The 26,647-nt window shown below is 36.7% G+C and overlaps 1 protein-coding gene across 2 annotated transcripts in view; it reads right to left on the bottom strand.

The window, feature by feature from the left end:
• CSMD3 (CUB and Sushi multiple domains 3) overlaps positions 1-26,647 on the bottom strand; it is a 715,473-nt gene that overhangs the window by 120,447 nt on the left and 568,379 nt on the right. For both annotated transcript variants that reach the window (XM_009890359.1, XM_009890360.1), the window contains 6 exons: positions 14,963-15,076; positions 14,146-14,241; positions 13,072-13,275; positions 10,298-10,422; positions 5,389-5,485; positions 4,371-4,475 (listed from right to left, as the gene is read on the bottom strand). In XM_009890359.1, coding sequence (XP_009888661.1) covers positions 4,371-4,475; positions 5,389-5,485; positions 10,298-10,422; positions 13,072-13,275; positions 14,146-14,241; positions 14,963-15,076 — 741 coding nt within the window. The remainder of the gene's footprint in view (positions 1-4,370; positions 4,476-5,388; positions 5,486-10,297; positions 10,423-13,071; positions 13,276-14,145; positions 14,242-14,962; positions 15,077-26,647) is intronic.

The raw sequence follows: 26,647 nt of genomic DNA, 5'->3' as shown, positions 1-26,647 counted from the left end.
CTTTCCAACCTAAAACATTCTATGATTCTATGATTCTTTATGCTGTGTCTTATTTCCATTCAGATCATAGCATTACATTTAAAAAGAAAAAGGCCTCTATTCATGTGACATTTGCTTAAGACTTTATTTTTTGGAAGAATGTCAGTCTCAAAGATTTGAGTGAAAAATATACCTCTTCCTCTCAAGCATTTCCAAAGGTATTTCTAAACCAGGGAGAGGAGGTTGAATTGATAATACAGCCCAAGCAGAACAGTTTGTCAGAGACAGACAGCTATAAGCAACAACCGTACTTAATTTAATAGGCTGAGAGTGAGTGAACAGATACAGAGCACTGACTAGGACGTGGCCTTGGGCAAAGTGGTCTAGTGGGAGGTGTCCCTGACCATGGCAGGGGATTTGGAACTCGATGATCTTCAAGGTCCTTTCCAACCTAAAACATTCTATGATTTTATGATTCTATGATTCTATGTTAGAATTATACATTATACAGTTTAAATACATAGATTTCTAGGGATTATATTTTAGAATTAAAATTAGTGTGTCTTATTTTTTTACTAATTCTAAACAGATATTGAATATTATAGAAATGATGTATGAAGCAATCTGACAAATTTAACTAATCTCAAATAATAATACTACTATTTATACAGCATAATCTATAACCTAATTAGCAAAACTTTAGTTAGAGAAAGTGAGGACTAAATTAAGATCTATAGTGGCAAAAAACATATAAACATTATTTATTTGTTTAACAAACCATTCTGTGGTGCTCTTTGTTGACATACTTCAGTTGATGCAGTATATTTTCATATTTAGGGTATCCATTGGAATACATAAACTGCATGTTATGAATATAACAAGAATTAAAGGGTTCAACAAAGAAGTAAAAATATTCTAGAAAAAGGTTATTGATAAGACCGTGATTCAGTTTTAGAATATGAATACTTAATTCCTTACATTGAAGTATCATTTACCTGGTTTTAAAATATATCCTCAACAAATAAAGTTCCTTTTTTGTTGGTTTATTTCTATATAAAAAAGTACATTTGGATTTTGTAGCAGTTCAAAAGATGAGCCAGACTGGACAGTGTGAAAAATCTATTAATAAAGGATGAAAAGAGATACTGGAAATGAAACAGAATGAAACCTTACAGAAAGCTGTTGTTGAGATGAAAAAGTAATCATTTTGGCAAGAAAGGGGCACTTCCCCTCAGACTTGTATCTCCTAGAATACATGAAATAGACTTGGAAGATGCACTATATATTGAACAAAAAAATTTTATGGTTACCTCACTTGAAAATGACTTAATATAAATATTTAACTCTGATGTGATTTTCAATGAGAACTGTGCACTGATACTAAGACTTTAATTTAGCTGACTCCTCATGGTGACCTCTGTCAGTGTAGGTGCCAGTGAAATGCAATAAATGTATGCAACACTGGCATTAAAATGTGACTGTTACTTTCTATTTACTAACTCTCTCTAAAAATATAATTACAACATTTAGAGAAGCAAGCATTGTCTGAGAGTCAGAGATGACCAGCACAACTGAGAACAGCAAATTCTGTTCTGATCAATGCATTTCCAGAGAAATTTCAGTAGAAATACAGCAGTATTCTGAGTTCTGGATTCCTGACAAAAACTCCTGTCTCTCTGTGGCAGAAAGCTGCGGGAGACAAAAGTCCAGAAAATACACAAGATACGGTTTCTGTTGTTTCCCTTCCAACAATGATGAGAAAGTATCGTCCGTCAGTTTAATCTGTGTCAAATTCATGATTCAGACCAATGCAGAAATTTCCATAGTGTCTTCTTAAAAAAAAAAAAAATCATAAAATTTTCCTCCAATCCACAGGCAACAGAGACTATGTCTTTCTTGGCAAGTAGTGGGGAATAATAGTCATGGATCTATGGACTGAAACAGCTGGTGCCTAGGACTCAAGATGCACACTAAGTGCTAAACTAAAGGGTCTTACTCTTAGCTTTAGTCTGGTTGTATAGGCTGATTGTCCACTAGTGGCTGAAGGCTGAGATGTTGAAGTACCACTCCTATTTAGTTTTGCATGATAGGAATCCAGATTGCATTCTCTGACACCATGCTTTAGTTCTGTGATGTGAGTCAGAGAGTAGTAAACAAACAGGGATGTCTAATGCCTTACATTTTTCCACATTTGTTCTACAAAATCATTTCATCATTTAGCAATTTGAAGTATAGGAATTTAGTTACAATGTACCTCTATTTTAAACTTCAAAATAACCTTGGCAATATTAATGATATATGGATTGTGTATTCCACAGATTTTATGGAGTTACAGTCACTTAATCTTATTCTGTACTTTGCACACTGTAGATTTTACTTCAGTAAATCCCACACCTGCAAAAATTTGTTTTTATTTTAGAGCATATCTTTATAAAGTGTATCACAGAAAATCCTAATTTAGAAGTCATACTGGCTTACTCTCCAACCGCAATTCTTCACTTGTTACAAAATTTTTGCCCTTAAAGTTTGCATTTGTTTCCAATAAAGATTACAGGTTTAGATATTGCTTTGCAATTTCCTCACTCCATCCAAAGTTTATATGAAGTTTTAATCACATATGTCTACCACCTGCACATGAAAAATTAATAATTAATCATTAATCTTGTAAAATAACGCATTTCACCGAGCTACGGGTTAATTGGGTATCTACTGAGGGACATCAATATTCTTTCCTGAATCACAAATTTTCAGCGTATACTTTGGGTTTATACACTTACACAGAAAACATATTACATAAACACATATAAACCCTTGCATAAATCCATACACACATATATAGCTATTGTTCTTGGCACTTCAAATTATATACTGTGAATTCTTTATTTAAGGGTGAAAGTTTTATACTGGCAGTACACTACACGTCAGTTATTTGGACACCTAGGAATATACAGATGCATTTTCACTTTCATTGGATTCAGTATCAGTAATTCAAATTACTTTGTTTTCATAACTTCCTGCAGTTTTTTGCCCTCTGAAGTTGTAAGCAGCTGAGAGTGTCTGCACTGCAAGAAAATGGCAGGATAATTCTAACCTATAATTAGTGCTTAGTTATAGACAAGCGATCAGGCAGCAATTTTGCAAGGCCATGTTCTCCGACTGGCTAATCAGACAACCAGAGCATGGGATTTGCATACTGTAAAAATGACAAGAAATAACCGTGACACAATTATGCAGATCAGACACCAGAACCAATATGAGTAGAGGGAACTGCACAGCTGGGAAGAAAAAAAAAAAAAAATCTGCAACAAAATATTAGTGATTGCCAGAATTCCTGTCAGTCATCTCAGGCAATCTCATTCAGACAGAAAGTATGTTTATAATTACAGCCTTTTCTGCTGGTGAGGTACTCAGCAATAATAAAAACTTTTGAAATAATTCTGCTGTGTTCTCAGCAACCTGTGAGCATATGTCAGTTAGTTAAGAAACACAGCTGCTCATTTCAGTTTATTCATTCTCTCATTTTCGCTGAGAGTGATTAATGTTCATCTACACATACATGTAAAATACATACTGTATAGTACATATATTATTGTATTGGACATAATTTGTGGATTTTGGTGGGGGTGGGGTGTGGGGCTGCAGGGCTGGCAACAAGGCCAGAGCAAGGGGAGACCTCACTGAGGGAGGACAGAGAGAAGAACACGACTGAGCAGATGCTGGAGCCGAAGCAGCTGGCTGAGCAGTGGCTGGAGCCTGAGTGCCCACCAGAGCAGGCACTGAGAGGTGGGACCATAAAGGCATCACAGGGACTGAGCCAATCTGCTGTGCTGCCCTTGCCTCACCAAAGGGACAGAGCGTAGTCTGTGGTGAAGGCACTGGAGAGCAGAAAACTGTGTGTGTGTGTGTGTGTGGTGTCCAGAGGGAAGCAGGGGAGTTTTTCCTAAGGGTTGGTTTGTTATTATTTTCCTTCAATACCAGAATCAGTAATTAATTTTTAATTGGCAGAAGTTAAGTTGAGATCACTCACAATCAATATGTTGGTTTTGCCTGCAAGAATTATATAAATATGTTGTGGCTTGGTATTAGGACTGTCACATGAGAATACCTGCATTTGCTGCTGGCTGCTGTATGTTCAGAAAAGCTTTTCAGAGAGCAAAACCAAATTAAAGGTGAAAGCAAGACAAACTAAACTTCCTAGTCCTTACAGTACATGTTTCAGATTTGATCTTGTTCCCTTGGAATTAAATGAGGATTTTACCAATGACTTTGAAGTAACAGCACGTAGCTCCTTATGGACAATAGGACTAAATATTCCTCTTCCATATAGTTTAAGTACATCTGATATCTGGAACCAGCAAGCAATCTTAATTAATTGAATATTTCTGCATTACCTGTATACTCAAGATGAAATCCAGCAGCTGAAACACTGATATCAGACTGAAAATTTAGGTACAGATTATTTGATGTGCTGTTCAGAAGTGGAGGTATGGTTGTTCCTGAAAAAAGAAATCAAAACATTACTGAAATGCACAGAAACTGAACTAAATACAAAGACAAGTGTGTGTTTGTATAAAAAGAGAGAAAGAGAAAAAGAGAAAGGCTGGAAAGGGGGAGAGAGAATGGGAGGGAGAGAAAAAGGTCACATAACCAATTTCACTATATATTGTCATCATGGATGTTATCAAATATCTGTCCCTATAAAAGTTTTATGTCATTTTCAGTGCACCACAATAACAGAGACATGAACAGTAGGCACTCAGGGAAATAGGGTCTAGTATAAATTTATATTACATGCTTTTATCCACAAAAGCAGAAATATTCACTAGAGTTTTCAGAAAAGCAAGAGTGAATCCTGTAACTGGAATAATTTTAAATGTAACTGTCAAATATATCAAGCAGCTCTGAACACGTTTTGTAGCGCTATTCATAGAAATGTGACTGATTATTTTTTTTGTGTTTCAGCACAACACAACGATCTTATCATCTGTGATCTCATTCTGTACACATGAATGAAGTAGAATAAAACAAAACAAAACAAGAAAAAGTAAGGCAAACAGAACAGTCTCATTTATCTAAAATGAGAATAAAGAATGCATCATTTAATCATGAACAATTTCAAGAAGCATCTCTCTTCCATTTCTAGACATTTCTGCTATAGAAGTGGGCAAAAAATTAGATTAATAGATGTCTAGTTTGGGAGTCTCTGAATGTTATTTAATTTCTAACATTTTCAAATATTCATCTTCATGAAAATCTGCTAAGAGGTGACAAATTAAAACAGAAAGGAAACTGCCTGTTGTTAATTATAGAAGCAAACATACACACTCACACGCATGCACACAGACAAAAGAACTAGAAAGAGCTCTGTGTTTACAACAGAGTTGAATCTGTGAAACACTTTTCAGTCACCTGAATAACTTCCAAGCCTTGGAGCATTGTTGTCAGCACCATCATAAAAGTCTAACGAATCCCAGTTGTGTTCCGTGGCAAAACTTACCACTTGCACCTATGAAGAAAAATGTGAGGCAAAGAACATAAACTTCCCTTCTGTATTCAAGAACAGAGAGAACTGTAAATTGTAGCCTCTGTTGCTTTCAATCATGAAAAGTTGTGTCTTGCTGTCATTGTCAAAGAGAATGGAAAATCATCATTAAGTGAATGAAATTGCCTTGCAACATTTTTTAATTTAATTGCCAATTCAGACTTCTAAATCCTGTGACCCCTAGTGACAACCACGCATTACCTCTGGCAAGAGTTAAACTGTGAAAAACATCTGGGTATAGAATACGATTTCCTTGTTTGGAGGACATTGAGGGGAAGATAAAACATGGTATCGTCCATTACTGCAGTTTCTTTGTGATTCTCTCTAGTTTATCCAGGACTAAAACCAGTCCCACAGTGATGCATGCTGTTACATCTGTCTTGCCATGTTCAATTCTGCCTCCAAGTAAGAGCAATCTCCAGGTAAGAGCAACCTCCTATGTTTAGTTGCCTTCATCACTGACTCATCTCCTGAGGAGGAACACTCACTAGCATGCTGTAAGCAAAAGGCAGAACATTCACTTGATTCCTTCCAGAGGTGACAACAACCTTCCACTCACAAGGAGGTGCAAAGCATTAAGCAGATAGACTGCAAGTGGGAGGATACATCTGTTCTCATATAGCGAAAACACTCCCCACAAAGTAAAGAAATCCCAGGTTCCTCTTCTTTTTTTTTGGAGGGGATATGTTCTTGCATTTTTTTGGTTTCGTGAAATAGCTGTTTAATGAAAAGCATTGAAAGAGTGACGGAAGAACATATGAAACCCCAACCACTCTCAAAAAGGGGCACCTTAGCCATTAAGTTAAAGAATTCTGCTTCTTTTACTCTTCTTCTGTCTTGCTTATTCTTCCTTTTATTTTCTCCAAAATGGAAAAACTTCAACAGAAGAAATAAGCACCAGTTCCAGTACAACTAGATAATGAAGTGTCCTGGTTTGAGGTAAAACAGGACCAATTTTATTCAGTAACTTTGCTTCTTAGCTGGGCTTCTTCTAACTAATGAAATTACGAGCATATTGTGCAGGCAATGTTCACTCTCAGAGTGATAAGACCAATGTTTATAGTTGATGCCCAGACATGGTACGCAGAGAGGCTCTGGCTTATACTTATTACTCTAACACCGAAGGCCAACCAACTTTGTTATTTGACTCGTTGGAGGGTCTGAAGTGGAAAACCTCAGTGGGATCGCACCTGTGGGGAGGAGCAGACAGGACAGGTGACCCAAAAGTCAGCTGTCTTAAGTGTTGAGTCCTCAAGATAAGAAAGACGTGGACCTGCTGGAGCGTATCCAGTGGAGGGCCACGAGGATGATCCAAGGGCTGGAGCACCTCTCCTACAAGGAGAGGCTGTGAGAGCTGGGGCTGTTCAGCCCGGAGAAGAGAAGGCTCCGGGGAGATCTTATTGCTGCCTTCCAGTACCTAAAGGGGGCCTACAGGAGAGCTGGGGAGGGACTTTTGACTAGGGCATGTAGTGACAGGATGAGGGGCAATGGCTTTAAACTGGAAGAGGGCAGGTTTAGATTAAATATTAGGAAGAAGTTTTTCACTTTGAGGGTGGTGAGGCACTGGCACAGGTTGCCCAGAGAGGTTGTTGAGGCCCCATCCCTGGAGGTGTTCAAGGCCAGGCTGGACATGGCCTTGGGCAACCTGGGCTGGTGGGAGGTGTCCCTGTCCATGGCAGGGAGGTTGGAACTCGATGATCTTCAAGGTCCTTTCCAACCTAAACCATTCTATGCTTCTATGATTCTATGAAAACTGACGAACAGGGTATTCCATCCCATCTGCCTCATGCTCAGTATAGAGGCTGAGGGATCAAAGGGACAGCTCTCTCTCTTTCTTCAATGGCCAAAGTCTGAGGAGGACTCTGCCTGTTCGTCTGCCTGTGATCCCGATCCTGAATGCAGATTCGGAATCCAGTTCTCCTCCATCACCGAGTCCAGCCTGGGACTGCCCCAGTGCCAGATGGTGTCATGATTATCATCTTGGGAGCTTGATATGGTTTTGTATGTATTGCATTATTTCCTTTTATTTTATTATTAATATTTCATTAAAGTAGTTTAGTTCCTTCTAAACTCGTGTCTTTTTCCCTCCTCTGCCTCTCTCTTTGAAGAGAGGTAGAGGGGAGCATCTGTTGGTCCCATCTGTCGTCCCCCAGGTCCCCAGTAGCCAATTTGGCCTAAACTACGACATGAAGTTTGGGGTTTTTTTTTTTGTGAAATATATGACCTTGACCACCTTCTTCTACGTAAAAGGAATGTTCAGTTTTCCTACCTGTTTCTTGGATGGGGACCATAAACATTGCACTTTTTGTAGGAATTGGTCAGATACTACAACCAAAGGATGTTGTGTTGTTTTTTCTTAAAAAAAAGTGAAGCAATGGAGAAGCCCTGGCTGTTAGCATGTTTTAGATACTTGGAGGATGCCCACTGGATCTGGTCTCTCAGAAAACTCTAAGACTTGTCTGTTTATTTTTTGGTTCACAAGAGATGAAGGTGAAACTTATTGGTGTTGTCTCTGTCAGGAATATTTCTGAAGACATACGAAATTGGAAGTGCAGACACCTAGGAAATCTTCAGAGCAAATTTCAAATTTTCTAATTTTTTTTATATGTTTTTTTTGGGACAGACTGCTGCTGACTACAGTTTTCATATTTGTCATAAACTACCTAATTTAAAGCATCTATTTTAGTGCAACTGATGCTATTTGCCCTAACCTCCCCATGTAGTCAATAAATAGACAGACATACCTTCAGGCAGTGATTCAGAGCCAGAGTCTATAATAGTTTTGAATTATCTACTCGAGGTGACTTTCTGCCCTAACTTTATAAGGAACCATGGTAGATTAATTTCCTGATATAAGGTATTTAGCTAGGTGCCTGAAGGCAGGTTTTTAGTGCACAATCTCCATATTTACCTAAATCTACTTTTAAATGTCTGCTTTTCAATTTGATATGAGACAGCTCAGCATTCACATCTGATCACACTGTTTCAACAAATTCAACAAAGTAATCATACACGTCGATAGTTGTTATACCTAGATAGTTTAAAATTCGATCTACACATTTCACAGAGGAATATGCGTTGGTGATATATTCTTTTCATTTCCTTTAAAGCTGGGGAAGTGTCTTTGTTATTTTGAGGGAATAACTATTGGTCAGGAAAAATGTTCAGATACTTTATGCATTTACATAAACACAAAAGCATTAGCTTGAGTATCAGTATCAGTATCAACAGTATCTTGAATATCTGCATCTCAGGTTGGACAAAATCAGCCACCCAAGTTTTCAAATGTTCCCTCAAGTAACTGATTTTCACAGTAATAATTACATTTTTGTATATGTATACTCAGGGTTTTTTCTTTTCTATGAAGTGAAAAAAACAAAACCAAAACAATTCAGATGTCGTTTTTAATGTCATTGATAGATACAAAGCTAAGCTCAGTTCTGAAAAATAACTCAGTAAAAATGGTATGATGACTTCTGATGTATACTCTGTCTTACTGATCCTGTATTATCTGTGCTCAGTTTACTATATCAGGGATTTATCTTCTTTAGACCTAGCCCTGAGAATCAGGCAGGATTCCAAGTATCAAGCATGAATATCACACTTCATGACTGTCCTGTTTCAGTGACAATATTAAATGTTCTACAGATCTAATTACAATAATACAGGTATGCTCATGAAACTGCCTTGTTATCATTACATTTGTATAAGTATAAATTATTAACTTTTTCAGTAAGCGATGATAGAAAGGAAGGATGATATTCGCAAGTTCAGCAAAAAAAACCCCAGAGAACTACAAAAAAGGAAGCAAGTAAATATATCTTTTCCTTTTATAAAGTAGCGAAGTATAAACTCATACTATTTTTAAAACTTTCATTGACACAGTAGAATACCTTAATAGCTCTGTGATGTAATCTATTAAAAAGACAGCTTTAATAAACTGTCCACAATGTTTTTTACTGATTTGCATTATTAAACCTTTGTGTACAGAAACTGAGCTCTTTATTTATTCATTTTCTACAGTAGTTGTATTTTGAATCAAGGGTAAACATAGAAAACTTGCTACCCTGGTTTCTTGATATGAGTTTTGATAGGAATTTGATCAGATGATGATTAAAAGTTCTATTTTATTAAACACAACTGCCTTTCCAATACCTAGATTTCTCACAGTTTCTTTAGTGCATTATAAAATGTGAGATATACATGACTTTGTTTAACAGATACTTTTTTGCTATGTGTTCCATGAAGTTCTTAATCTAAATGTTAGTAAACAAGAATTCTGAAAATATTTTGAAGGATCTGTTCCCATCTCATGTTGAAACATACTGAAACATCTTTATATCACAATGAACTTCCATAACTATAGAGGAAATAACAAAGTTTCTAGGAAAACATATACAACTTGTCCATAAAAGCAACCCACTTAATTTCATTCCATTTGAGGAGCTTTATCCATTTTTGAGGGAGGAAAAAAATATCACAGGAAAGCCTCTCTATTTCCTCTGGCTTACAAAAAGTCACTGACCTGTTGAAATAACACATTTTAAGTTATTGGTGATTTTCTTCTAAGTAAAAAGCTACAAGTGTATCTTTTACAATTCTTGTAAATCTTACATCTTTTAAGAACTGCATGAATGAAAAGATTTGCAATAAATTCCATTGTGAGAATCATTAGTGAGATAGAAAAATGTATTAATTAATGATCTTTCCATGCTTTTGCATCAGGAAAAACGGTTTTAAACACAATGATAACAAGCAAATAGCAAGTATACATACTTGAATCCCAGCTCCCTCTGGTACTGTGATCTTCCACACACAATTCAGATTGTTGTCATAAGGCTCAGGGTAACCAGGAGACAAAATGGTCCCTTTGCGCTTTGTTAAAACTCCACCACAGGGCACTGAAAGGAAATGCACAAGACAAGAAAAGAATTATGAAGCTTCAGAAGTGAGAAAAGTTAGTATAAAAGATTACACAATGTTCAACACACCATGGCTAAAAACTTTTGTAAATTTATGCTACATTAAAAAATTTATATTTGCCTCAGGAAAATCTTGTATCTCAAAAACCTTCTTTTAAATGACCAAAAAAGAATAGATGAAAATTAGAGTTCTGATAGTTTTCTACCTGACAGAATCATGCTCATATTCCCCTTATTTATTTTCACTTTAGCAAAGTACAATCCATTCCATTGTCTCCTAGTAATCTTACAAAAATAAAGAATTATTTTTAGGGGTTAGGAATGAAGTTTGAACAGTTATGTATTGTGTTAGTACAAAAGATAAAAGCTAAAAAAGCAAAATATTGCTACTTTGTTCTTGTCTAAATAATTAATAGCGCCAGTTTCAACTCCTTGACTGTTCTCTTTGCTTGTGTGGGTTATGCCACTACAGACTATGGATATATCACGTTAGTAAAGAAATTGCTAAATGCTTGCAAGACTGCACTTATCATATGGGTGTCCATGGATTAATCGAAGTATTATGCATGAAATAGGACAGAGGCATTCAATACCATCAAGTTTCTCTTCTGAATATTCAACTTGAATGTACCTTGTCTAGATCATTAGATGCTCTAACAGGGACAAAGAATATTACGGCTTAATGTAGATACAGATATTCTGTTGGTATTTAAGAAGTTGAAGGAAAAGATTGATGAGATGGTTTATCAAAACCACTAGAAGTTAATGTATCGCTTCTGAGAAACACTACTAAGTTCTGAACTGATTTCATTAGATACAAATATGAGGATTTAGAAAATATGTAGGAGAATGCAACTTATCTTAATAATGAATACTGCAGCTACATTTTATGTGGCATATAATTGATAGAATCTGTTGGGAATGACATGGATAAACTAACAGTCAGTGTCACTTAAAGTGTTTAAATAATTACTCATAAAAGGATGAACAGACAGAATGACTGATGTCTGCTATCTGTAAGGAAATATTCAAGCATTCACTAGAGTTAAAGCAATATAATATGGTCATGTCTACCACTTCAATTATTAAATTGATTTAGTTCAATGTAATTTTCACCTCATATATATTTTATCACCTTTATTGGCACAGTGATTTTCACACATAAGGTGGCCTGTAACCCTTTCTCAGTTCAACTTGCTTAGGGACAGACAGCTTTCTCTTTCACAGACTAAATTGTGTATTAAAATATCAATAATATACTGTGATCAATAGTCAAAATAATTATTTCAACACTTGAGTTGTTCTATCTGAAATACAAAGGGAATACATTTCAAGGGGGTAAACAGTACAATTCTACTGATCAAGCTGCAATAAATGGAATATAGCTATATACTTCAGCTTCTTATTTATATATAAATTGTAGTTCAATTCCTATGCCTGAACCAGTCTAAATAAACAATATTTGTGTATAACAGCTGCTTAATCACACTATTAATACTTAGTCTTGATCTCTATCAGGATTTTAGTATTTTGGAGAAAATCCTTTATTTTACTGAAAACTAGTCAGACTCTACCATGCACCATCAGCTGATTAGCATGGAAGATTCAAAATTGATCTAATGAAAAAATGTTCTCTATTTTCTTTTCCACCACTCATCTAAAATTCTGCTTAGGTACTTCTTAATGCTGAAGTCAATATCATAATGTATTTTTGCATGGGTTAGGATCATTTTTATACAAAATCTGTTCTCTGTCAAGAAAAGTAAAGCAACTTTAACTCATACATATATTTACTGTTTTGGTTGGGAATGGAGTTATTCAGATGTCTTCATCCTCAAAATGAATAGTTTCCAATGTATTCAATTTGCACAAAATTAATGTATAATGCAGTCAGTACTGCAATAGATGTTACAGGTGGAAAAGTTTGATGGCATTGCAAAAACATCTGTGCAAATGATAACCAATTTTAATTCATTTATAAATAAATTATTTTTCCCCACCAAAAAAAAAAAAAAGCCAAGCTCAAATGAAACATATGTAAATGTACCATATTTGCCCTTGACATAAACCTATAGAAAAGCTTTATAAATGTCAACAGATGCACATTAATTTAAGAATTTAATTTAGAGGATTTAATCTTGTATGAATAGAACCATGCAAAGTATGTTTTCTGATCTGAAAAATTACTGTTTTTTTCTGACAAACATTGAAATATTAGTGTAACTATTTTTAAATCTTTAATATAGTTATGTTCTTTCTAATAGCTTGCACCATCTTGTTAGAGATCTGCAAGGTGAGATCATCTTAGTCTTGTAAGCACTCAGGGCACAAACTGATATTTCTGAGTCTTGATTAAGGGACAGCCAGGGACTGTCACTGATGTTAACGTAGAAGAAGCTAACATATAATTCATAGCAGCAGAATACGTTCATGAAACTCGTGAAATGTCACAGCAAGGTTAGAATAGAAAGGGGAATAAAATCTTAACCTTGAATGAAGAAGAAAGTGAATAAAAGTAAGCAAGAATAAAATACTATAGACATGACAAAGGAGGAACACTTTCTGCTAGAGAGAATGGTCTACACTTTAGGCAGTAATTAGTTCTATTAAAAAGCCTTCAGAACTCACCAACACATGTAGGGAGCGAATCATTCCACTGTGCCAATGCATTTGGTACTGTATCACATCTAATTGCTGTTGACCCATGGAGGATGTAGCCTGGATTGCACTCAAAAAGAACCAATGACCCAACTGCAAATTCATTTCCAATCCTTTTTCCAAATCTCGGTTCAGGCACAGAGCTACACTGTGTTGCACTTGTTCTTGGAACAGCTGCAAACATGAAAACAATTGTGGATTCTTAAATTTAGATTTGGTGGAGTAATACAGATTTTGAACCACAAATATTCAAAATGACTGGAAGTAACATTTGTTTGTTTGCTAGTTAAGAGCATTTTCATAATCCCCAAATGAATCTTCACAGTACGGATTGCATAGTTTTGATGTCTGAGTTACTATTTATAAAAGCATAGTACTGATATCCTTGCCAAGATTAAAAGCAATGTATAAAATCCACACTGAAACCTTTCTAAAATGGCACTGGAAAGAAATGCTACAATGAAATATTCAGCTAATACATGGTTTCCGAATAACATTTCTGTGTCAGATAGGTAATTACATTTATTCCTGTGGAATTCTAAATGTGTACTCTTACTGTCAGATCAGGATTTAAATTTAAGGGAAGAATGAATTGCAGTATTGATGGATAACCATTTCTGTGTTTGACGCATAAAAAGGTAAATAATGTAAACCAAGAAGTATCTTAGTAGCTGCAAGATCACTGATTCAACCACAGGTAATAACACTTAAAGTTATTCATATTTAAATTGAGACATAAACCAGTTTGAGCAGCCAGATGGATATAAAATTCATCAACTAGATTAGCAAACAGAAACAGCTGCTTTGTATAACTCTCTTCTTAAACTTGGAACTTCTCTTATGCTTCTTAAATATGTGATTTAAGCTTTAAAATACAGATTAAAAAATGGTCCTAAACATTTTTCAAAACATGCAGAAATAGTGAAACTTGTTACATTGGTAGCAGGCTATTACTTTCCTCTACATTCTCAGTCTGTTCCTCTCTGAGAGTTTACCAGTTGTGATGAAAAGAATAAATGTACACATTTTTCCAGGTTGTCTCACCTTGATAAACAAAATGAAATCCTTTAGCTGTTATTGGTCCAACTGAAGTAAATCTAACCGTGATCTGGTTACCTGAGCTCAATGGAAGGGATTCACCTACTCGAACAAAGCAAATACAAAGCTATCATAACCACTTTTTACTAAGGAAGCATTCAAAATACCTGTCAACATCTTTGCAGCTAGAAATAACCCTCCCAAAACCCTGTTCTGCTTCAGTAAACTTTGCAAGATATATGTGATTTCAATATTTTACGTTGGCAGTATCATGTTGTTCTAGAAAAAGGGGACTAAAGCTTATCTCAGTTATTAGAAATATTTGTTGTTCTTTTCCTTTACAAAAAAAAAAAAAAAAAAAAACAACAACCAAACAAAAAAACCCCAAACAACCAACCAAAAACCCAATACCTTTTTTAACTGGGTCAACGTGCACATAATGTATATAATTTTACTTTGCTACAAATATACATTGTTTTTCCTTTTAAATATATAATATCCATTTCAAATTGATTACTGGATAGAAGTCATAAAGGCACAGAGTAAGAAGCCAAAATCACCCACTGTAATAGCTAAATACCAGAAGAAAAAAATGTATAAAAAATAGACTCAATTTTACTTCCTTTTATTCATTAATGCAAAGATTTTTGAGTGATTAGGCTTTTAGTTCAAAATCTTGATTTTTATATATTTGCCTGAATTGTATGTAAGAAACTAAAACAATATTTTTTCTTTTTTTTTTTTTTTTTTTTTCTGCCAACACTGTCTTTCTAGGTTCATAAAAAATAAATAACTGTTTAATGACAGTTCTATTACAGGATACCTGAATGAGATCCTGAGAGAGAGGATAACAAAGATGACTGCAAAGTTGGGCCATCATATACTTCAACTACATCATGGAGTGATGTCTGGAAAAATACAAACTGGCCAAAAACCACTGACCAAACAGGAAGGAGAAAAAGCAAGAGGTACCAATGGCCAAAAAAAAAGGGGGACAGAATGAAAAAAGAAAGAAAGAAAAAAAAAAAACAGAACAAAAAAGAGAAGAGAACAAGTTATACATTATTTTATTGTATTTAAAATATTTAAATTAAGTTTTTTTATTTATTGATTGATTTCTTTGATCTCTTAATCAGATGTCCTGATGTTTAAAGTTAATTTTCATACCATTACAGCAATAAATGAATAAAACTGTCATTCTCTATATATAAAAGAGACAATGAAGGTACACAAACCATATACTCATTTAAAGATTCTAGTAATAAGGGAACAAGCCCATTTCTCTGCTATTGGATATACTTTCAAATTCTCTGCTCTCCCCCACCCAACACACATCTAAATTCTCAGTGCAATATCCTCCTTTATAATTCTAAGCATATTGCTATATATTGTGTTTTATTAATTAATTTTGTTGGTAAGCCTCTGTAAGTTTTACTTACCTTGGAATGTTCCATTTTTCTTAAGAACATCAATATTCAGTGCATATTTATCTTTGTGAAATAAACAAGCAATTGATCCAAAGCAACAAACACTTTTCAGAATACATACACTGAATAACAAGAATTACTATTTTTTAAAGTCATGCTAGTAGAACAACTCAATTCAAGAATGTTATTTTTGCACTTAAGTTCAAAGGTCTGTGTAGCACATTCACATCACAGGTATTTGCACTATCAATACAAGTAAACAGTGAAAAAAAAAAAAGATTTTTTTTTTATTAATTCTGGCCCTGGTACGTACATAACATTTACATCCTAATTTTATCACCATTACTAACAATGGAGGGTAAAATGTCTCAAGGAGTATAAAGGTAAAAAGGTGGAAGTAGTTAGATATTTGTAGGTACTGGAACATCTATAAAGAGAAATAGGAACAATTCTGGTTCATTATCTAGGTTAAACACATTCCGATGTGTTGCTACTAGATTATATTGGTTTGCCATATGTTCTATAATATGTTTATCTGGTATATTTTGTAATAAAAGATGAAGGAGGCACCTGCAGTTCTTCCAATTTACACACCTTAAAGTTTTAAAAACAGTACATTAAAAATGTGAAGTCTTCATTTTTTTTTTACTTTTTTCTCTTTTTTTTTGACTGCTTTAAAAAATAGCAGTTCCACCTTGCCAACTCAGGATCTTATCATACTCCCTTTTCAAGAAGAAGTCATTTTTTTCGAAGAAAATCTCCTTTTGAATGGAAAGGTTGGATGTTATATTTATGAAATGTTCCAACAAAAGTAGAACTCTGAAGACTTTTGTCCATTTTTAGGAGGAACCATAAGTGAGATGCCACATTATCTCCATCATTTTTTCCTTCAGTCACTAGAAAGTTAAACATTGTTGGCTTTACTACCTCTTCTTATTTTTAAAATAATATTTAGCTACAGCCAAATCTTCTCTTCAGTGTTGTTAAAGACAACTAAAAAACTTAATCCAGCTAACATTTTCTATCATCACATTTGTACTTTTATCATAGAATCACAGAATTGTCTAGGTTGGAAGAGGCCTTTGGGATCATCGAGTCCAACCATCTACCCTACTCTACAAAGTTTTCCCCTACACCATATCCCCCAACACCACATCTAAACGGCTCTTAAACACATCCAGGGATGGTGACTCAACCACCTCCCTGGGCAGCCTATTCCAATGCCCAACCACTCTTTCTGTGAAAAATTTATTTCCTAATGTTCAGTCTAAATCTACCCCATTGGAGCTTGAAGCCATTCCCTCTCGTTCTGTCATTAGTTGCCTGTGAGAAGAGACCACAGAATCACAGAATGGTCGGGGTTGGAAGGGACCTCTAGAGATCATCTAGTCCAACCCTCCCGCCAGAGCAGGGTCACCTACAACAGGTTGCACAGGATGGTGTCCAGGCGGGTTTTTCATTACCCCTCGTCCTATCACTGGGCACCCCTAAAAAAGACTCTTCCTATCCCCCTGGCACCGTCCCTTTAAGTATTTGTAAGCATTAATAAGATCTCCCCTCAATCTTCTTTTCTCCAGACTAAAGAGACACAAGTCCTTCATCCTTTCCTCATAAGAGAGATGCTCCAATCCCCTAATCATCTTTGTAGCCCTTTGCTGGACCCTCTCCAGCAGATCCCTGTCGTTCTTGAACTGGGGAGCCCAGAACTGGACACAGTACTCCAGAGTGGCCTCACCGGGGCAGAGTAGAGGGGGAGGATGACCTCCCTCGACCTACTGGCCACACTCTTCTTGATGCACCCCAGGATGCCATTGGCCTTCTTGGCCACCAGGGCACATTGCTGGCTCCTGGTCATCCTGTTGTCCACCAGGACTCCCAGGTCCCTTTCCACAGAGCTGCTTTCCAGGAGGTCAGCACCCAACCTGTACTGAACCAACCAGCACCAAACTCTCTACAGTATCCTTTAAAATAGTTGTAGAGAGTGATGAGGTCTCCCCTCAGCCTCCTTCTCCTCAAACTAAATTCATTAAATCTTACTTTCATACTGAATTAATTTCATTTTACCATTGAACCAAGTAAAGTTCCTTGTGACTTCCACTGCCATTTCCCATTTTGAGTTATGCAGCAGACTATGTAACAAAAAATCAGGCAAGTACTGAGGCATAACTTAATAAGAATACATAACTATTACCAAGAGCTTTATCCTGGGAAAACTGTAAAATAAAATGGATAAGTTATATTTGTGTTGTAATGGGTCATTATAAAATATTTACACAGCAATTATACTGTATAGTAAGCCAAATTCAAAGGTTGTTTCTACATTTCATAAGTATTTCAAGATTGTTATTGCCTCCAGCTTTGTGTTAAGCACTTCCCTGTCTAAGGGTAGAACACTGAAGAAAGTGAACAAATATGCGACTTAAAATTGGTCATTTTGGAAAGAGAAAGGTCAACATGTCATTTGTGCTGTTCTTTCACTACCTAGGTGACTAAACTAGGGTTTTTGAGTCCACAGTTTTATGATCAATTTAAGTTTAAGTGAATCAAGCTACTTCCTCAAGTCAGGCAGGAGCATGGTGCAGCCAGCAGTGGAGACAGAATATAGATCCTCTTTCATCCTCTTGCTTTGCTAGGATACTTATTTTTCTTTAAATCAGACATGAGATATTGTAATACATCAGTGGCTGATACCTGACCAGCTGAGATTATGTCACAAGAAGGAAAATTCTGATTATTAGAAAAAACATAAGATGTCCAAACTTGACATCTAAATTTGGGGTGCAAATTATTCCTGAATTTGCATTCATCTTGGCCTTCAGTGCTTTGTAGCAATGCTATTTAAAAATAAAGTACCTTTTTCTCTGTATTTTGTGGCTTAAGCTATTTCTCAGATATTTGGGTGTATTTTATTTTACAAGATTAACAATGCTAGAGTATCCAAAGAAATTTTTCCCTTGGAATTTTCATAGTTATGACACTAATTTATGTATTTCTTCAAAAATAAACAAAATAGATTTCTATAGTTTTTATACTTTTCCATTTATGGGATTTTTTTTCTGTCAAAATTCCAGGTGAACTGTAGTATTAATACTGTCATTAATTTAGGAAACTGAGGTAACCCATTAATTCAAAATACATCAGCACAAGCAAGCTCCCTTTTAATCAGGCGAGAGCTAAGCAAGATAACTTTCCATGCTTCTAACTAACTAGATGTTTCTATGGGCTTCATTACTATAACATCTGGATACTTTTAATGAGTTTGGAAAGCATCTAGCAACAGATGGAATTGGCACAAAATAGTTGACTGGTTAAAAATTTCATCAAAGAACTTTTAGTTTCTTTTTTAAAGTGAGAAATAAACACGTATAGAGTTTACTTCTGTCTTTTAATTGGCCTGCTTAAAAAAACCAAGAAAAAATACTAGTATAATTTAAATAGCATTAGATTAATAAACAATCTTCTCAGTATAATTCCTATCACAAAATCAGAGAATAACAGACTAGAAGCTTCCAGAGAACATTTGGTTCTCTTGCTCAGAGAAGGGTCATTTAAAGCAGATTGCTCAGGACTATGTCCAGTCAGGTTCTGAATAAACTGCAGGGATGGAGAATCCCCAACTTCTCTGACAAACCTGTTCCAGCATCCAGTCTCCCTTACAGTAATAGTTTTGCTGTTTTGTTTAAAGGGAATTTCCTGTGTTTCAGTTTCTGCTCGTTGCCCCTTGTTCTGTCACTGGGCACCACTGAGAAGTCTGGTTCTGCCTCCTTTACTTCCTAGGTATTTATACATATTGATGAGATACTCCTGTGCTTTCTCTTCTCCAGGCTAAACAGTCCCAGCTCTTTCAGCTTCTCTGCTGCTTTAGTCCCTTAATCATCCGTGTCACCCTTTGCTGATCTCACTCCAGTATGCCCATGTCTCTCCTGTAATAGGGAGACCAGCACTGAATACCCCAAATACATCTCACCAGTGCTGAACAGAGGAGGATCACATCCCTCAAGCTGTTGGCAGTGCTTCGCTGAATGCATACGAGGAGGCTGGTGGCATTCTTTGCCACAAGGGCACATTGATAGCTTGTGTTCAGTTTGGCATCCATCAGGACCCTGAGAACCTTTTCTGCAAACCTGCTTTTCAGCTAACTGGCTAGTCTGTACTGGTTATTCCTTAGCTGCAGACTTTATTTCCCTTTGTTGAACTTCATGAGCTTCCTGTCTCCCCATTTCTCTGAATGGCAGCACAACCATATGCTGTATCAAACACTCATCCAGTTTTGTATCATCTGCAAACATGCTGAGAGTGCACTTTGTCCCATTTTATAGGTAATTTATGAAGATATTAAATAGTACTGGCTGCAGTATGGATCGCTGGGGTACACCTTTACTGGTGACTGCCAGCTATCCTTCATGCTGTTGACCACAACCCTTTGGGCTTGGCAGTTCAGACAGTCTTCAGTCCACGTCACTGTCTCCTTATCTAGTTAGTACTTCATCAATTTGTCAATAAGGATGTTATGGCAGCCTGTGTTGAAAGGCTTGCTAAAGTCAAGATAAACATTCAGAGCTCTCCACTCAAGCACCAAGCCAGTCATCTCATTGTAGAAGCCTATTACTGTCAGGGTATATTTCCCATTTGTAAATCCATGGTGACTACTTTCAGTCATATTCCTGTCTTTAATATGTTTGAAGAGGGTGACCAGGACTATTTGCTCTATCACCTTCCCACGTGTACAGGTGAGGACAACTGACCTAGAGTTCCCTCAATCCTTCTTGCCTTTCTTAAAGACAAGAGTGATGTTTGTCTTCTTCCAGCCCTTGGGAACCTCCCTCAATTGTCATGACCTTTCAAGATAACTGATCTCTCTCAGCACTCATGGATGCATCCCATCAGGTCCCATGGGTTTGTGTATGTCCAGTTTGTTTAAGTTCTCCCTCGCATGGTCCTCATTCAAGTCATCCTTGCCCTAGACATTTCTAATGCTGAAATTTACTGTGCTAAGTGGTGGATCACGGCCAGTCAGCTAAATGGTAAATGACAATGAAGAAAAGTCATGCTTTAAATAAGCAGGATTCAGGCATAACTTTAGGAAGCAGAAAGGAGGAAACTGTTGTGTGAGCTTGTCTCTCAATGAGAAAGGCTCAGCAAGGCTTTACAGCTGGTCCGATAACAGTCATCAATCAAATGATCAAGTATTTAGCTTCATAACAACCAACAGATAAGAAAATATGTATGAAGTTTTCCTTTGTGATTAGGATGAAGTAGTAATAAACTATAATGATGGACTGGCTCAATATTTTTTAAATAAATTATATTTAGGTAGACACTAAATAAACTGATATTCACCCCCTTCTGCCTGAAAAAAAAAATCCAGTAAAACTGCAAGATAACTTGAATGTATGTTGGGCTCTTTGAAGAGAAATAGTTCAGTAGTCACAGAGAAGATTTTTGATGGAAAAACTGAAAGATGACATCCTAAAGAGATGACCTGACAGAATTCCTGCATATATGAATATTGGTTTCAGTAAGGAAAAAATAAATTTTTACCAGCTCACAAAAACACATTGGAAGATGATCTTGTACTGTTCAGTGGAATATTTCAGTTTGACATAACAACAACTGAGTATCTCTGAGTTAGCAGTGTTACTATAATTATTTAGTTTTTAAATGAAATTAGTAGCAGAGGTGTGATTTTTTTTTTAATGTTTCTCCTCTTACATTTCCAAACATTTGGTTGTCTGCCAGTTACTGTTAATACAGTCAGTCTACTCTGTGTCTTTAGCAGTAATCTTTAGTGATATCTGTTAGATTTCTCTGTAATGGTTGACACTTTTTGCATATGCCATAACAGGAAAAATATTAATTAATTGTGAATGCAAAGTAAAGTCCCTACTAGTATCATCCTGTTGGGTAAATCTCAGTCCATTTCAAAGCAAATACCAAAATAAAACAGCTGTCTATTGTTCCTGAACTTGGAAGCAGTAAAAAATATTTCTTTCAATATAAGCCTCTCGGGCCTGCTGCAGACTAGATGTCAAAATAAGGCTAGTGCTTGGTTCATCTGTAACCCACTAGAAGACGTATTTTTACTGACAGGAGTAAGGGTAGAGAACTGTTTATCCTCAACAGAATTATTAACAAGAGTGACTGAGGGACTGAAACTGAACAGAGTTGATACAATGATGTTACAAAAAAAAATCAGATATAAAAAGAAAGAGGAAACATTAAATAACTGAAAATTAAAAGATGCTAAAGATGTCAAAAGGTAAAAGGAACACATATACATACACATAATACACATAAATATATAATTAAAGAAATTTTCTATAGCTACTGAAGCTATAGATTTCCCTTACACAAGTTTCCCAATGTGCAAAGGTATGACTATACAATGCAAACCTACAGAAGCCCTGAAATGTAATGGAATTATGTCTCTATATCATCATATGCATAGGACAATTTTACTGCTATTAGTAAATTAAATATACTTGAATAAGGTTACATTTAATATCAATAGTCAACATAGAAGTTGTGGAGATTTTCCAAACCGCACACAGCTAACTGTACTTAGATAGGGCAAATTAATGTGAATTTATACTAGTTCTTCACAGTGTATCTGACATGCGCCACTGTCTAGTTCTGAACCTGTTAGTCTGTGGAAAAAGATTTAACTGATCTATATGCCTTTCATCTCAATCTATTGGTGTTCCATCAGCAGTCTCGGCTATTGTTCTCTCAGGTGGAGCCCTACATTGCCTGGCAGGAAATCAAGAAGATTAGGGAGAATAAGAAACAGTAAAGGATTTTCTCTGCAAACAAGGGACAGGTAAGGAAGGGCAAAAAGAGTTCTAGTTCTTAAAGCTCTCAGGTGCTGTTTTTCTCCCCCACATGAAGGCGAAGATAATATCCGTCTCAGAGATACAAAAAGCCAGAGTGCACAGATCTAGGTCTGAGTTGTAAGCCATACTCCACTATTGTTCCTTTGTTTTTCTTCTGTAAAGAAAGTGTTGACTGAAAACATGCTGGCTTGTCCTCTTTCTTGTTACTCTATTCCTGCATTCCCAGACTAGGAAGGGAAGAAGGAGATGGGAAATGTTACATCGTCTCATGTTTGAGAAAATAAACTGTTTATCTGAATGTATGAAAAGACAATAAGAATGTGTTTGGGGACAGGAGATGGAGCAGTTAGAAACAGTAGAAGCTCAGAATGAGGAATTCAAGTGAGACTGCACAGAAAAAAGATACATGCATATTTCCCCAGAAATGGGCATAGTTCCATATAAAATGGGATAAAAATGAGACTCATGCCTTTTCCTGGAGCTGGAACAGGAACGAACCTTCCTAATTAACACATTTCTTTCTTGCTCCTAAAATCAGTGAAGTTGACTACATTACATAAATTATCATTCTCCTCCAGGCTTGAAACCCGTCTCCCTTTCTGCTTTTCCATTTCTACTGCTCAAATCCCTCTCTCCTGGCCTGACTCATTATGCATACAGGTGAAACCCTTTCTGGATTTGCAACAGCCCAATAGTAGAGGAAAAAAGTCACACCAGTACATTTTATTTTAAATACAATTTATATTATTATATTATTATATTATATTATACTATATTTACAGTAATAATAAATTATACTAATATGTTGCATCTGCTGTGTAATACAGAACCCTGAAAGAAACACCACACCATACCAGCTTCTTTTCTCTATACTGGTTTGTTTCAATTTGACTAAACTGAAATTCAAGCATGTATTATTTTTATTTGTTTAAACACATAACATTGGTTTATTTACCCTTACAGACAAAAACTGAGTCTTACCATTTTAACTACCTTTAAAGCTCTTAGGATTGATTGCATACCTAAAATCATAGAATCATAGAATGTTTTAGGTTGGAAAGGACCTTGAAGATGATCGAGTTCCAATCCCCCTGCCATAGGCAGGGACACCTCCTGCTAGACCAGGTTGCCCAAGGCCGCGTCCAGCCTGGCCTTGAACACCTCCAGGGATGTTGAACTTATCTCGTTTTGCTTAAGCTACTTAAAAGTTAGATAGTTTTGTGGGGCTTATTTCATGAAAATTTTTCTGAAGTGTAATGAATCAGACTCTGGAGGGGCCTATCTTTCTCCATTAACTAGAGTGGAAACCTGGACAACTAGTGTAAACTAGATATTCAATTTTTAAATGGCTGCAGAAAGCTGAAATGAACCTCATCCATAATGTTTTGACCTTAGAGACACAATTTAATCTTCTTATTGTCTTACAAAGCAGTCTTTCAAAAACCTGACTGCAAACTGAAGACCTGAAATTATAACCCATTAAATAAAAAATAAATGTGTGTTAAATAAACAAATGTGTTTTTACCCATGCACAAGCTGTCATGCTATAACATGTCATGTGTACAGCAATAGAAATCATTAGTTTCCTCCAGAGTATACTCGGTTTTTTTTCTTTTTTTTTTTTTTTTTTTTAAGAAGGAAATAAGGACATATGTTATAAAAAGAACAAGGGCAGAGCTCTAGAAGAGGGTTTGTTGCTTTTTCATCCAACATCAATACCAAAGTATTCAATTGTGTACTGTCAGAGAATTTGCCTTTAATGACACTTATTATGCCCTATTTTCTTTTGTGTGCTTATATGTAATTACTTTTGAAAGTGGAAGAATAAGACTTCTCCAAAAGTTACTTTAAAATATATCAAATCAATGACCTATTCAAATAATAACAATTCACACTGGGTTTTCTTACAATTAAAGAAATTCACCAATTGGAATCATGAAATCACGGAATCTTCAGAGTTGGAAGGGACCTCTAGAGATCATCTAGTCCAACTCCTCTGCTAAAGCAGGATTGCCCAGAGCACATTACTCAGGACTGCATCCAGGCGGGTCTTGAAAATCTCCAGAGAAGGGGACTCCACAACCTCCCTGGGCAGCCTGTGCCAGTGCTCTGTCACCCGAACCATAAAGAAGTTTTTCCGTGTATTTGAACGGAACTTCCTATGTTCCAACTTGTTCCCGTTGTCCCTCATCCTGTCACTGGGAACCACTGAAAAGAGTCTGGCTCCATCCTCCTTCAACCCACCTTTCAGATCCTTGTAAGGAACAATAAGGTTTCCCCTCAGCCTTCTCTTCTCCAGGCTAAAAAGTCCCAGCTCTCTCAGCCTTTCCTCATATGAGAGATGCTCCAATCCCTCAATCATCTTAGTTGCCCTACACTGGACTCTCTCCAGCAGTTCCCTGTCTTTCTTGAGCTTGGGAGCCCAGAACTGGACACAGTATTCCAGTTGTGGCCTCACCAGGGCCGAGTAGAGGGGGAGAATGACCTCCCTCGACCTACTGGTCACACTCTTCTTGATGCACCCCAGGATTCCATTGGCCTTTCTGGCAAGAAGGGCACATTGCTGGCTCATGGGTAATTTACTGTCTACCAGGAACCCCAGATCCTTCTCCTCAGAATTGTTTCTCAGCAGGTCCACCCCTAACCTATACTGGTGCCTAGCATTCTTCCTCCCCAGGTGCAGGACCCTGCCCTTGCTTATGTTGACCCTCATTAGGTTCCTCTCTGCCCAGCTCTCCAGCCTGTCCAGGTCACGCTGGATTGCAGCATCGCCCTCTGGAGTGTCAGCCACCGCTCCCAGTTTAGTATCACCAGCGAACTTGCTGAGGATACACTCTGTCCCCTCATCCAGGTCATTGATGAATATATTGAACAAGATTGACCAGTAATAACCAGTAAGTATTCAATATAAAATAAGTTAATATATCACTAAGATATATTGCTAAGACAAGAAGCGTTAAACTATGAGAAGCTCCTGCTGTTACAGGTTTCTAGTGCATTAACTGTCTTGAAGCAGGGGTGCTTCTAGCCAGCAAAGAACTTCACAAATGGTTTACTACTGCCCGCTTAGCTATGTCTTATTGTTCTGTTGGTGTATGTACTTCTCACAAACAGATCACATTCAGCTGCCACTTTAAGGAAAAGTTGCTGGATATATTTTTATCCAGTCTTATAGCATACATTGTGTAAAATAGTAAGAGTTAATGAAAAAAAACACTTCACAAATATTATCTATTTTGGTATTCTGTTCAATATGGAGAACATTAACTATACTTCCAGTCAGAAAACTGACCATATTTATGCTGAATCAGAAACATTAATGGTCAACATCAAAACCAATCAAACATCACAAAAAAGAATATTCAGTCCCAACATGGGTGTTCCTTCATTTAATTTCTATAAAATAAGAACACTTAGACAAATATAGAGAAAAATAATATGAACAACAGAGGGAAAACAAAGCACTTGTGAAAGCTAGTGAAAAGTACAAAAGAAAAATAGAAATACAGAAGAAAAATAAGATGCAAACCAAGATACAAGCATATACACTGAACAGAAAAAAAGTAACACTGCTACCTATATGATGAAGATGATGGGTTTTTTTAATAACTATGGCATGCTGGCAAACTATCCTGGTCTCTAAATTGAAGAGACATGGATTCAAGAAATGAACCACTCGGTGGATAAAGAACTGGATGGACGGTCGCACTCAAAGAGTTGCGGTCAACAGCTCGATGTCCAAGTGGAGAGCAGTGATGAGTGGTGTTCCTCAGGGGTTGGTACTGGGACCAGTACTATTCAACATTATTGTTGCAGACATGGACAGTGGGGTCGAGTGCACCCTCAGCAAATTTGCCGATGATACCAAGCTGTTTGGTGAGGTAGACATGTTGGAGGGGAGGGATGCCATCCAGAGGGACCTGGACAGGCTGGAGAGGTGGGCCCAAGCCAACCTCATGCAGTTCAACAAAGCCAAGTGCAAGGTCCTACATCTGGGTTGGGGCAATCCCAAGCACAAATACAGACTCGGTGGGGTATGGCTGGAGAGCAGCCCTGAGGAGAAAGACCTGGGTGTGCTGATTGACCAGAAGCTCAGCATGAGCCAGCAATGTGCAATCGCAGCCCAGAAGGCCAACCATATCCTAGGCTGCATCAAAAGAAGTGTGGCCAGCAGGTCAAGGGAGGTGATTCTGCCCCTCTACTCCACTCTCGTGAGACCCCACCTGGAGTACTGCATCCAGCTCTGGA

This window comes from Charadrius vociferus, unplaced genomic scaffold, assembly GCF_000708025.1.
Source record: "Charadrius vociferus isolate BGI_N301 unplaced genomic scaffold, ASM70802v2 scaffold168, whole genome shotgun sequence".
NCBI classification, from domain to species: Eukaryota; Metazoa; Chordata; class Aves; order Charadriiformes; family Charadriidae; genus Charadrius; species Charadrius vociferus.
Note: the sequence above shows the minus strand (reverse complement) of the source record. Positions and strands in the feature narration are given on the sequence as shown.